General features: G+C 44.2%; 1 protein-coding gene across 2 annotated transcripts; it reads right to left on the bottom strand.

The window, feature by feature from the left end:
* Positions 1 to 7008: 7008 nt before the first annotated feature.
* cxcl8a (chemokine (C-X-C motif) ligand 8a) lies at positions 7009 to 8195 on the bottom strand. Of its 2 annotated transcripts, none has more exons than XM_056409390.1 (4): positions 7973 to 8195; positions 7748 to 7880; positions 7523 to 7609; positions 7009 to 7396 (listed from the first exon to the last, which is right to left on the bottom strand). In XM_056409390.1, the coding sequence occupies exons 1-4, from the start codon at positions 8037 to 8039 to the stop codon at positions 7384 to 7386; spliced, it is 300 nt and encodes a 99-aa protein (XP_056265365.1). In that variant the 5' UTR covers positions 8040 to 8195; the 3' UTR covers positions 7009 to 7383. The 2 variants fall into 2 exon arrangements, with proteins under 2 accessions (XP_056265365.1, XP_056265367.1); XM_056409392.1 differs by having other exon boundaries at positions 7009 to 7393.
* Between the last annotated feature and the right edge of the window lie 4870 nt (positions 8196 to 13065).

Genomic DNA, 13065 nt, shown 5'->3' with positions numbered 1-13065 from the left:
CGTTCAACTAATCTCGAAGAATCCCGCTTAGTTTGGCGAGATAGTCTTAAAACATATAAGAAGGCCCTCCGTAATGCCAGAGCAGCCTATTACTCATCAATAATAGAAGAAAATAAAAACAAGCCCAGGGTTCACTTCAGCACTGTAGCCAGGCTGACAGAGAGTCACAGCTCTGTGGGCCGAGCATTCCTATAAACCTTAGTGGTAATGACTTTATGAACTTCTTTAATGAAAAGATTTTAACTATTAGGGACAAGATTAATAATCTCTTGCCCATAACCAGTGCCAATCTGTTCTCAAGTGGAATGGCCTTGGAAACCGCTGTATGCCCTGGTGTATATTTGGAGGATTTTCTCCTATCAACCGTGACCAATTATTTTCAACGGTTTCTACTTGAACACGTCTACCTGTCTCTTGGACCCCATCCCGACGAGGCTGCTTAAAGATGTTTTGCCTTTAATTGGCGGCTCTCTATTAGATATTATCAATGTGTCTCTGCTAACAGGCCACGTACCACACTCCTTCAAGGTGGCTGTTATTAAACCTCTCCTGAAGAAGCCCACTCTGGATCCAGAGGTATTGGCTAACTACAGACCGATCTCTAACCTCCCTTCCTCTCCAAGATCCTTGAGAAAGTGGTCGCAAATCAGTTGTGCGACTTTCTACATCATAATAGTTTATTTGAGAAATTTCAATCAGGATTTAGAAAACACCACAGCACCGAGACGGCACTGGTGAAAATTACAAATGACCTCTTAATGGCAGCAGATAAAGGACTCCTCTCTGTCCTGGTCTTGTTAGACCTTAGTGCTGCATTCGACACCATTGACCATGACATCCTGTTACAGAGACTGGAGCAGTCGATTGGCATTTCAGGCACGGCACTAATTTGGTTTAAATCCTATTTATCAGATCGATCTCAGTTTGTATTTGTAAACGATGACGCCGATAACCACCAACGTTAATCACGGAGTTCCACAAGGTTCTGTGCTTGGACCAATTTTATTTACCTTATACATGCTTCCTTTGGGCAATATTATCAGGAAACACTCCATAAACTTTCATTGTTATGCAGATGACACTCAACTATATTTATCGATAAAACCAGAGGAGAGCAACCAACTCTGTAAAATTCAAGCATGTCTTAAAGACATAAAAACATGGATGACCTGCAACTTCTTGATGTTAAACTCAGACAAAACCAAGTAATTTTAATCGGCCCTGAGCACCTCAGAGATCAATTATCTGGTGATGTGGATTCTGTAGACGGCATTGCCCTGGCATCCAACACCACTGTAAAGAATCTTGGCGTTATCTTTGATCGGGACTTGTCCTTTAACTCCCACGTAAAGCAAATCTCAAGGACTGCATTCTTTCATCTACGTAATATTTCAAAAATCAGGCACATCTTGTCTCAAAAGATGCAGAAAAATTGGTTCACGCGTTCGTTACTTGAGACTGGATTACTGCAACTCCTTATTAGCAGGCTGCTCTAATAAATCTCTTAGGTCCCTCCAGTTGATCCAGAATGCTGCAGCTCGTGTTCTCACTAAAACTAAGAAAAGAGATCACATCACTCCTGCACTAGCTGCTCTGCACTGGCTCCCAGTAAAATCAAGAATCACTTTTAAAATTCTTCTCTTAACCTACAAAGCCTTGATTGGTGATGCTCCATCATATCTTAAGGAGCTTGTCGTACCATATTGCCCCACTAGAGAGCTACGCTCACTAAATGCGGGACTACTTGTAGTTCCTAGAGTCTTAAAAAGTAGAATGGGAGCCAGAGCCTTTAGTTATCAAGCTCCTCTTTTATGGAACCAGCTTCCAATTTCAGTCCGGGAGGCAGACACAGTCACCTCGTTTAAGAGTAGACTTAAGACCTTCCTCTTTGACAGAGCTTATAGTTAGGGCTGAATCAGGTTTGCCCTGGTCCAGCCCCTTGATATGCTGCTATAGGCTTATAGCTGCCGGGGAACGTTTTAGGATGCACTGAGTACCTATCTCCTCTTTTTTCTCTCCTTAAGGATGAATTTTCATCTCTCAATCACACGTTACTAACTCTGCTTTCTCCGCGGAAGTCCTTTTGACTTTACGTCTCATGGGGTCATCGGACCCTATGAGACGGCATAGATCTATCTGCCTGATGGATCGTCTGGGTCGTGGAATTCCTGCTCATGACTACGCCACTGTCCTGTTGAGACTCCGCCCTCCTCCTCCCCACCGCCATCTGCCTGATGGATCGTGGAGGTCTCCATCGTGGAATATGCCTACTATGAACTATTCATACACTCTGTCATATTCATTGAATGTATTTTAACTCTAAATCTGTCCTTCTGTACACATTACATCTATTGCATCTGTCCATCCTAGGAGAGGGATCCTCCTCTGTTGCTCTCCTCCAGGTTTCTTCCTTTTTTCCCCTGAAGGGTTATTTGGGAGTTTTTCCTGGTCCGATGTGAGGTTTTGGGGCAGGGATGTCTATGTGTACAGATTGTAAAGCACTCCGAGACAAATTTGTAATTTGTGAAATTGGGCTATACAAATAAACTGAATTGAATTGAATTGAATGACTGGATGTATTGGCACTTACACATGGTCCAGTTGAAGTCAGCTGACAGACTCATACAATTAACTTTATTAATCTACGTGGGAATAAACGCAGGGTTGGGCCCTGTGGGAGGACAGTGGTGCTCTGTAGTGTAACGGCTGTTAACTGCAGTCCCATAAGGAAGTGTTTGGAGTTCAAGATTCAAGATTTCAAGATTCAAGATGTTTTATTTGTCACATACACACACAGGGTGTGCAGTGAAATGAAAGTGGCAATGCTCAGCAGGAATGTGCAAGGGCAACAAGTACACACTATTTACAATAAAAAACAACACAATATTTACAGTAAGTGTGTGTGTGTGTGTGTGTGTGTGTGTGTGTGTGTGTGTGTGTGTGTGCCTAAGAGGGGCAGTTGTGTGGGTCTATGTGGGGGTCCTGGTGAGGTCGGAGTTCACAGTCCTGATGGCCTGAGGAAAGAAACTCCGTCTCAGTCTCTCTGTTCTTGCAGCGTGACTACGGAGGCGCCTGCCTGACCGCAGCAGCTGAAACAGTCTGTTGTTGGGGTGGTGAGGATCCTTCATGATCCTGCCGGCTCTGGTTCTGCACCTCCTGGTGTACAAGTCCTGCAGGGTGGGAGTGTAGTTCCAATAGTGCGTTCAGCCGAACGCACTACTCTCTGCAGAGCCTTCCTGTCCTGAGCGGAGCAGTTGCCAAACCAGGCTGTGATGCTTCCTGTCAGGACGCTCTCTACAGCTCCAGAGTAGAAGGACTGAAGGATCCTCTGGGAAACTTTAAATTTCCTCAGCTGCCTGAGGTGGTAGAGGCGCTGCCTTGCCTTTCTCACCAGAGTGTCTGTGTTTGTTGACCATGTCAGATCCTCGGTGATGTGGACTCCCAGGTATTTATACCGCTCACCCTCTCCACAGTAGTCCGTTAATCCCCAGTGGTGAGTACGTCCTCTGTTGTTGTACCCTCCTAAAGTCCACAATCAGCTCCTTAGTTTTGGTGACATTCATGATGAGGCTGTTGTCCTGGCACCAGAGTGACAGATCAGCAACTTCCTCCAGGTAGGCCTTCTCGTCGTTGTCGGAGATCAGGCCCACCACCACTGTGTCATCCGCAAACTTGATGATGGTGTTGGAGCTGAACCTGGCCACACAGTCATGTGTGTACAGGGAGTACAGTAGGGGGCTGAGGACGCAACCCTGGGGGGATCCTGTGTTCAGGGTGAGGGATTTGGAGGTGTGTCTGCCCACCCTGACCACCTGTGGCCTGGCGGTCAGGAAGTCCAGGATCCAAGCACACAGGGGTGTTCAGTCCCAGCTCAATCAGCTTGCCGGCCAGTCTGGAGGGGACTATGGTGTTGAAAGCTGAACTATAATCAATGAACAGCAGTCTCACATAGCCCCTTCTGGCTGTCCAGATGAGAGAGTGTGGTGTGCAGTACCTGGGAGACAGCATCATCTGTGGATCTGTTTGGGCGATAAGCAAACTGCAGCGGGTCCATGGAGGAAGGGAGGAAGGCGCAGATGTAGTCCTTTATCAGCCTCTCAGCATTTCATGACCACCGAGGTGAGGGCCACCGGTCGGTAGTCATTCATACATGCTGGAGAAGCATTCTTGGGCACAGGGACAATAGTGGATCTCTTGAAGCAGGCGGGGACCACGGACTCAGCCAGGAGAGGTTGAATATTGTGGTGAACACTGGAGCTAGCTGGTTAGCACAGGTCTTCAGTACTCGCCCAGATATGCCATCTGGACCTGCAGCTTTCCTGGTGTTCACCCTCAACAGAGCCCTCCTCACACTGTGCTCGGTCACAGAGAGTGTGTGTTCATCCCCAGCGGTAGAACTCACCTCGGCTACGCTAACGGTGTTGTTGTTAGCCGGCGAGCTAGCGCTGTTGTTGCTAGCCTCAAACCGTGCATAAAATGAGTTCAGGTCGTCCGCTAGGGATGCGTCGGCACTCACCATAGCGCGGGTCTGCTCTGGTAGTCTGTGATAGTCCGTAGCCCCTGCCATAGGCGCCTGGTGTCGCGCTGCTCCATCTGTGATTCCACTCTGTCTCGGTACCTCCTTTGGCTTCCTTCACCGCCCTCCTCAGTCCATAGACCGCTGCCTTGTACTCGTCCATGTTGCCGGATACAAGACCGGAGTTATAGGCAGCAATGCAGGCGTTCACAGCTTCACGGATGGATCTATCAACCCACGGCTTTTGGTTAGGAAAGACCCTAACTTTTACCGTGGGGACGATGGTGTCCGTTAGCGTTGCTATGAGGCTCATTGCTACTTCCAAAACTCGCTGACGTCACTGGAACTGGATTGGATCATGTCCCAGTCGACGACACGCAGAGCGTCCTGTAGCTCAGCCTCTGATTGGTCAGACCACCGCTTCACGTTCCTCGTCACTACCGCTTCCAGCGCGATCTTTGCCGGTACCCGGAAGCAGAAAAATGGCGGCATGGTCTGATTTTCCGAACGGAGGGAGAGACAGCCTTGTAGCCTCTCTTGAATGGCGTATAGCAGTGGTCCAACGTTCTTTCCCCTCTGGTAGCACACGTAATGTGCTGGTGAAAGTTCGGCATGACTTTTTTTAGGTTTGCCCTATTAAAGTCCCCAGCCACCACCACAGCCGCGTCGGGATACTTGTTCTGATGCCGACATAACACATCATGTAGGTCCGATAGTGCTACGTCGGTGTCCGCTTGTGGTGGTATGTAGACGGCTGTGGTGATGACCGAGCTGAACTCCCGGGGAAGGTAGAATGGACGGCATGAGATCGTCAGATGTTCCAGGTTCGGCGAGCAGGAACGAGAAAGAGTCTTAATGTTCTTGGGGTCGCACCACATGTTGTTCGTCATGAAGCAAAGCCCTCCACCCTTAGTTGTTGAAAACTCTAAATCCTTCCTTGTGTGTGCACGGAAGAAAGGGGTGTGCATTGGTTAAACATCACATTGTTATCAGCTGTGTGTGTGGGGGGGGGGGGGGCAGTCCTGGTGTTTTGAGTATTTTAATGGTATTTAACATATCTATTTTAATCATTCTTGCCATTTTAAAGTCTTAGTGAAGCGGTTTCCTTCAGTTTGTGAGGGCCTATACATTGTCGTAACTGTAACGCCCTGTTCCGTTTCTCCTGTGTCTCCTGTGTTCTGTGTCTCCTATGTTTCTCCTCTATGTCGCCTCTGTCTTGATTGTTTCATTCCCTTCACCTGCCCTCAGCCACTCCTCTGTCTCCTTGATTGTTTCATTCCCTTCACCTGCCCTCAGGCACTCTTGTCTCGTTACTGTCTGATGCCGTACACCTGTTTCCCCCCCTATATATTGTGTCAGTCTTTCCCTTGTCTGCTGCTCGATTGTTGTCTTTAGTTCGGTCTTCCTTGCACCCTCCGTATTCCTGACCTGCCTGTTCTGACCCTGCCCTGACCGCCTGCCCTCACCTCCGATTCTCTGCCTGCCGCTTTTTGGACTTTGTTGCTTATTGGAACCTTTTGCCTCAGTAAACAGAGTTTTTTGTGATTCACATTGTGTCCGGTCCTGTTTCTCTGCACCTGAGCCTCACACCGTGACAAACCCGGGACAGAACAAATGAAACAATCAAGACAGAGGAGACACAGGAGAAACGGAAGTTAATCTGCTTATAGCGCTGCATAATTATAGTTTGAAGCACTCATGAATAATGCTTTACATTGATAATCAGAAACATTATCAAGCATTTTATAATGACATGGAAAATGGACATTACTTTATTTTTGGCTGTGTCAACTCCGAAACCCACGGTGCGTCAGTGGCAATTTGATTTGTAGTTTTATTTGATTTCTAAAGACAAATGGCCACCACAACAATATTTCATTATTGCTGGTCACTAAATGTCATCATTTTTATTATTGTTGCAAGGATCATCAGTGAATTACATTATAATCCCCATAGTAATAAAACATAATAATATTTGAATTATTCATCATATAATACATTATTATTTGATATAAGTCATTATTCACTTTAAGTACAGTCACACAATATTACTTGTTTCCTCCTGCCTCCTGCTGACACCAACCCTTCTCTCCTTCTGTATGAATTCCTGTGCCAGTAATGCACATTACCAACTCTGCCTCCGAGTCGTTGTGCTTCTCTCCTCACAGGTTTCACATGAATCGAGTTTTTATGTGGACCCTGGTTTTGCCGGATACCTACTGCTATTATCATTATTATTATTAGTCACATTGCAATAAGTATTGCCAATACCATTACTGCTTTTATGATCATCTTTATTCTACTACATCCACTGCTGCTGTAATTATTGATAGTCATAATTGTTCCATCATGCCTACTATTCTCATTACATGAATAATTGTGACCAGTTACTGAAGTTAAAACTCTTCTCGTACCTAAAACCTCTCAAGGGGCATGCAGCAGCATAGACACACTAATAATGTATTTTAAAACAACGAGAACAAACAAATAAATTCAATATAAACTCTTTTATTTCGACAGGTTTGTCAACGGAGCTCCACATTGAGTCAGAAATACATTAACATTCAATAAATACATCAATAAATAAGTTCACTCTTATAAATTATGGGCAAGACAACAGTTGTGCAGTTTTACAAACTCCAGCGTCAGCCGAGTGGCTTCGGTGAGGAAATGGCTTCAGCACACAAGGGACACACAAAACAAGTGCAAGCTTCTTAATAAATATTGTGTTTGATACAAACATAACCTCAGTGGTTGAATTACGTCGCCTTTTTTCTCCACTCGCTCGTGATATCAAAATGAGGCCGGTGGGAAGACAACAAATACATTTTAGTACTTCTCATTGGTGCTTTGTGCCGGCTCAGTCTTCAGCGTCTGCTGCTGCAGAAAGGGGGAGGAAGAAGAGGAGAGGAGGATTATTTTGTGGGTCAAAAGTGATCGGTGACATCACGCCGTTAAATCACGACAGCCTGGGTGGTTGCACTGTGTTGTTTGAGCGGCACTCACTTGGACATGAACCTCTTGATCATTTTCTGGACCCAGAAAGCTTTGGGGTTCAGGCAGACCTTCTGGCCAGTCTTCTTCAGAGTGGCACTGCAAACACCAAGCGAGAAAACATGAGAACAAGTCGTGCGAAGCCAACAGGTGTCAACGACTCAAAAACAGATGTCAAAGTGTCAGCATGGATGCCATCTAGATGGGCGGCGGAGGCCCCTTGAGGTGAGGTCTTACATGATCTCTGAGTCTTCGCAGTGGGAGTTGGCGGGAATCAGCTCCACCGTACTGATGTGGGTGCGGATGTTTCGGCTCTCCGTCTGGATGCAGCGGCAGTGCAGCTCCACTCCCAGGCTTCTCAGACTCATCCCTGCGAGGAGACAAAGGAGTCACACGTGGTCAGAAAGTGCAATGAGCCAGCGCGGGGAAATGTGAAGAGAATGAAAGAGGGAAGAACCTTACCTTCACTGACGGCCAAGAGGGCCAGGAGCACCACAATGGAGACGGCGAGGACTCTGCTGCTCATCATTTTCTTTTCTTCTTTCTCAAATACTGCAACGACTAACGCTGAAGATAAGGAAGAGCTGCTAGAAGGCCGTCCGATGAAGCTTGAGTGTTAATAAAGTGAAGAAGGAGGTTTGTTGAAATCTGCTGAACTCTTCTTCTGCTCAGTTACTTCTCTCCTCGGCTGTTTGAATCTAGCGCTGGAGAGGAGAGCCTCTCTCCTTTATAGTCGTCTCCCGGACATGACTCACTTGACTCGCTCGGGCAGGTTGCGCAATCTGGGGCTGTCTGCAATCGAGTGGGAATTTTTTTTGTTGAGAGTGTTTGACACCTCTGATTTATCAAGAAGGCACCTGGGTCCACATGTGTTAATAATGTGGAATGATTATTTGGAAAAATACAGTGACTAAAGGTTTGTGACCAATTTGCCTTCATGACAAATGTGCTTGGGAGAAATTCCTTGTTCGTTAGAATTGACTGTTAACAGGGTGATGCACCACTGCTCGTGCAAGATCCAACAACTCATTCACACAGATGAGCGGCTGACCAACGTAACCCTGGGGGGCACTTGTCATCTCAAACTTTACCACCAGAAAGAGGGCTTTGGTGGAGCACGATTCTATACATTACTGTTTGTGTAAGGACACATGACTTGTGTAAATGTCAGCAGCTGGACAGCCGCTTAACCCTCCTGTTGCCTTAGGGTCAATTTGACCCCATTCAATGTTTAACCCTCCTGTTACCTTTATATTTACTGTTATATTTATATTTGACATATTTTACCCTTGAGGTCAATTTGACCCCAGCAATTAAAACCTCCAGAAAATTATTAGAATTAATATTGTTTTCCAAGTTTAAGTGTGAGGTACTTTATGTTTGTTTGTTGACTACCTAAATAGCCCTTTAAATATATAAAAAAGTTGATATTTCTTATATGTTTGACACAGTGAAAAACAGCCTGGGGTCAAATTGACCCGAAAGAACACCGACATTAAACATTGAATAGGGTCAAATTGACCCTAAGGTAACAGGAGGGTTAAACACAATAACAAAGAATCTCTAAACACTGAGCTGAATGCGCCGCAGCTGTTAAAGTTCAATACTGGTCAAATGCTTCCCAGAACTTGTTAAAGCATGTTATTTTTTCTAAACAAAAGGTACAAATCCACCAGGTGGACAAGATACAGCTGAAAGAAAATGAATTGCTAAATGCAATCGATCAAGAGAAATGTAACATTTATTGAAACTGCATTCATGTTATAAGGAACATGCGTTTAGCATTGCTAAACAGAGACGTCTGGCAGCGAGCCAAAGGAAACCTTCATGACGAAGGATACTAGTGCAATTTCAACAGGCTCAGACACATCTGCCCGACGTCACTTCTCCTAAAACAGAAGGAAGTCGTAACAAACGGGGGTGAATCTTGCGGTTTGACACAATATAACTTTACAATTGTTTCCTCTCAATGCGCGCTGATTAAGTCTGTTGAGAGTGTAGGCATTTTCACTTGAACCATTTCTTTATTGAAGTAAAAATAAACCTCAGAACATTTACTTTAGTATAAGCACTTATACCACAGTGAAAATACTCCACGAGCAAACGCTTTCAAAAGCTCACTGAAGTAACAGTATTCATGTCCTATCAGCAGATTGTACGAAAAGTATTTGTTGTTCCGCAAAACGTTCCCTGTCATCGTTTTAGATATGATGCTTTTTGGTGTAATATTACTGCTGAAATCATGTGCGTGTTACATTTTAATGCTGCACATTCTAGGAGATTATCATATGTTTGTAGCGTCACTGTCCTGTGAAAACCACATATCTCGAAAAAAAGACCAAAAAGTAAAATCTTCATGAGCTCAGAAAAAAAACAGCCCTGTTTTCAGCTTTGGAACGAAGCATTTTCCAGCTGATCCAAGAGGCTTTTATTAAAAAATCCATCATTTTATTATAAATTTTGAAATTCACTAAATTTTGAAATGGTGGACAGGAAGTTTTGAAATATTGCAATCTGCAGAAGCTTTTGGAGAAATGTGAGGTGAGGAGTACAAAGGACAGTATTTGTTCTTGAGATGTGGTGGAGTAGAAGTATAAAGTTGCATCAAATGGTTTACTTAGGTTGATAACTTTCCACCACTGATGGAAAGTTCAGATCTCATTTGGAATTAAACATGTCCTCTCGTTGTCATCTCTCCTCCGACCGCACAGAAATGTGAAGCAGCTGTGACGTCTGTGACCGAGTGTGATGTCACACTTGATGACCAAGCGCGGAATGTAGATGTTTCTGATTTACCAGTTAAACTGATTTGCAGTTAAACGCCACGTGGATGTGGGGAGACAAGTGACTGCAGCACCTGACCAAAGATAGGACACATGACCATTTTCCATCCATCAAAGTTACACTGTGGGCGGTGTGGGCAGACATGTTTCACTTTGTTTTAAAGAGAAGTGTTGAGCATGAGCGTATTTATGTTGTTGTTTTCATGAACGCTGTGAAAAGACAAATAACAAAACACATTTTTATTCACACATGCATTCCATCATTTTGTAGAGAATGAGACATTTCACAGACACACACAAACACACACACACTAGACAGGGTCGGTGGCTTCATGTGATCACAGAGAGGAAGTATGATGACATTTTCTTTCAAAGCATGTGATGTTTGGATATTCAAAAACTTCTCCATTGGCCTCGGCTAAACCTTCCACTCTAGGATAAGAAACCCACTTCTGTTTGGTTAACTTCTGAAAAGTAGCCTTGCAACATTCTTGAGGATGTATTATTGACTGGAATACGATAAACCGAAGCAGGGATCTGTTTACAGGACTAAAACCCTGGCAATATATACAAATGTGTTTATGTGGTAGTTCACACTAGTAAATATTGGATAGATGGGAAACAGAAATGTAGGATCTCCAGAGAGATCCCCCCCCCCCCCCTGATCTTTCTCCTGAGTTTACTTTTTGTCGTCTATTTTGGTACAGATATTCAAGCTTCCCAGACTTAAACTGTATTCCAAATTGCATATATTTTTCTTTCACTTCCTTTCACAAGGATTGTGGGTCAGAATAGCCATGCAAAGCATAAAGCGACCAGATGTGGTATAATACTCTAGTATTTTTGGCATACTGCATTTAACAGACTATGTATTGGGACATTCAATTCAATTCAGTTTATTTGTATAGCCCAATTTCACAAATTACAAATTTGTCTCGGAGTGCTTTACAATCTGTACACATAGACATCCCTGCCCCAAAACCTCACATCGGACCAGGAAAAACTCCCAAATAACCCTTCAGGGGGAAAAAAAGGGAAGAAACCTGCAGGAGAGCAACAGAGGAGGATCCCTCTCCAGGATGGACAGATGCAATAGATGTAATGTGTACAGAAGGACAGATTTAGAGTTAAAATACATTCAATGAATATGACAGAGTGTATGAATAGTTCATAGTAGGCATATTCCACGATGGAGACCTCCACGATCCATCAGGCAGATGGCGGTGGGGAGGAGGAGGGCGGAGTCTCAACAGTGGGCAGAGTCTCAACAGGACAGTGGCGTAGTCATGAGCAGGAATTCCACGACCCAGACCTCAATGATCCATCAGGCAGATAGGATCTATGTCGTCTCATAGGGTCCGATGACCCCATGAGACGTGAAGTCAAAAGGACTCCGGGGAGAAAGCAGAGTTAGTAAGGTGTGATTGAGAGATGAAAATTCATCCTTAAGGAGAGAAAAAAGAGGAGATAGGTACTCAGTGCATCCTAAACGTCCCCCGGCAGCTATAAGCCTATAGCAGCATATCAAGGGGCTGGACCAGGGCAAACCTGATTCAGCCCTAACTATAAGCTCTGTCAAAGAGGAAGGTCTTAAGTCTACTCTTAAACGAGGTGACTGTGTCTGCCTCCCGGACTGAAATTGGAAGCTGGTTCCATAAAAGAGGAGCTTGATAACTAAAGGCTCTGGCTCCCATTCTACTTTTTAAGACTCTAGGAACTACAAGTAGTCCCGCATTTAGTGGGCGTAGCTCTCTAGTGGGGCAATATGGTACTACAAGCTCCTTAAGATATGATGGAGCATCACCAATCAAGGCTTTGTAGGTTAAGAGAAGAATTTTGAAAGTGATTCTTGATTTTACTGGGAGCCAGTGCAGAGCAGCTAGTGCAGGAGTGATGTGATCTCTTTTCTTAGTTTTAGTGAGAACATGAGCTGCAGCATTCTGGATCAACTGGAGGGACCTAAGAGATTTATTAGAGCAGCCTGATAATAAGGAGTTGCAGTAATCCAGTCTCGAAGTAACGAACGTGAACCAATTTTTCTGCATCTTTTTGAGACAAGATGTGCCTGATTTTTGAAATATTACGTAGATGAAAGAATGCAGTCCTTGAGATTTGCTTTACGTGGGAGTTAAAGGATAAGTCCCGATCAAAGATAACGCCAAGATTCTTTACAGTGGTGTTGGATGCCAGGGCAATGCCATCTACAGAATCCACATCACCAGATAATTGATCTCTGAGGTGCTCAGGGCCGATTAAAATTACTTCGGTTTTGTCTGAGTTTAACATCAAGAAGTTGCAGGTCATCCATGTTTTTATGTCTTTAAGACATGCTTGAATTTTACAGAGTTGGTTGCTCTCCTCTGGTTTTATCGATAAATATAGTTGAGTATCATCTGCATAACAATGAAAGTTTATGGAGTGTTTCCTGATAATATTGCCCAAAGGAAGCATGTATAAGGTAAATAAAATTGGTCCAAGCACAGAACCTTGTGGAACTCCGTGATTAACGTTGGCGGTTATCGAGGCGTCATCGTTTACAAATACAAATTGAGATCGATCTGATAAATAGGATTTAAACCAAATTAGTGCCGTGCTAAATCTTCTTTTTTTCTGGCACACTAAAAAGTAGGCTAGTCTGCATATTGTTAGCATTTTATATAAAATGTCAGCATTTTAAAGTTAAAAAAAACAAACCAGTAATATCGATATCAGCTGCTAAACCAGGTAAAGTCTTGTTAAGTCCATTATTGCATAGCATTCCGAAACAAAGCA

This window comes from Pseudoliparis swirei, chromosome 24 (assembly GCF_029220125.1).
Source record: "Pseudoliparis swirei isolate HS2019 ecotype Mariana Trench chromosome 24, NWPU_hadal_v1, whole genome shotgun sequence".
NCBI lineage: Eukaryota > Metazoa > Chordata > Actinopteri > Perciformes > Liparidae > Pseudoliparis > Pseudoliparis swirei.
This window is presented reverse-complemented; position numbering and strand designations above follow the sequence as displayed.

What these genes read in the sequence shown, in the direction of transcription:
- cxcl8a (XM_056409390.1), bottom strand. Translation starts at nt 8,039, where the DNA reads ATGATGAGCAGCAGAGTCCTCGCCGTCTCCATTGTGGTGCTCCTGGCC. An exon ending in CCTCTTGGCCGTCAGTGAAG is followed by an intron (nt 7,881 to 7,972) that starts GTAAGGTTCTTC and finishes GTCTCCTCGCAG; the next exon opens with GGATGAGTCTGAGAAGCCTG. An exon ending in TGCGAAGACTCAGAGATCAT is followed by an intron (nt 7,610 to 7,747) that starts GTAAGACCTCAC and finishes TGGTGTTTGCAG; the next exon opens with TGCCACTCTGAAGAAGACTG.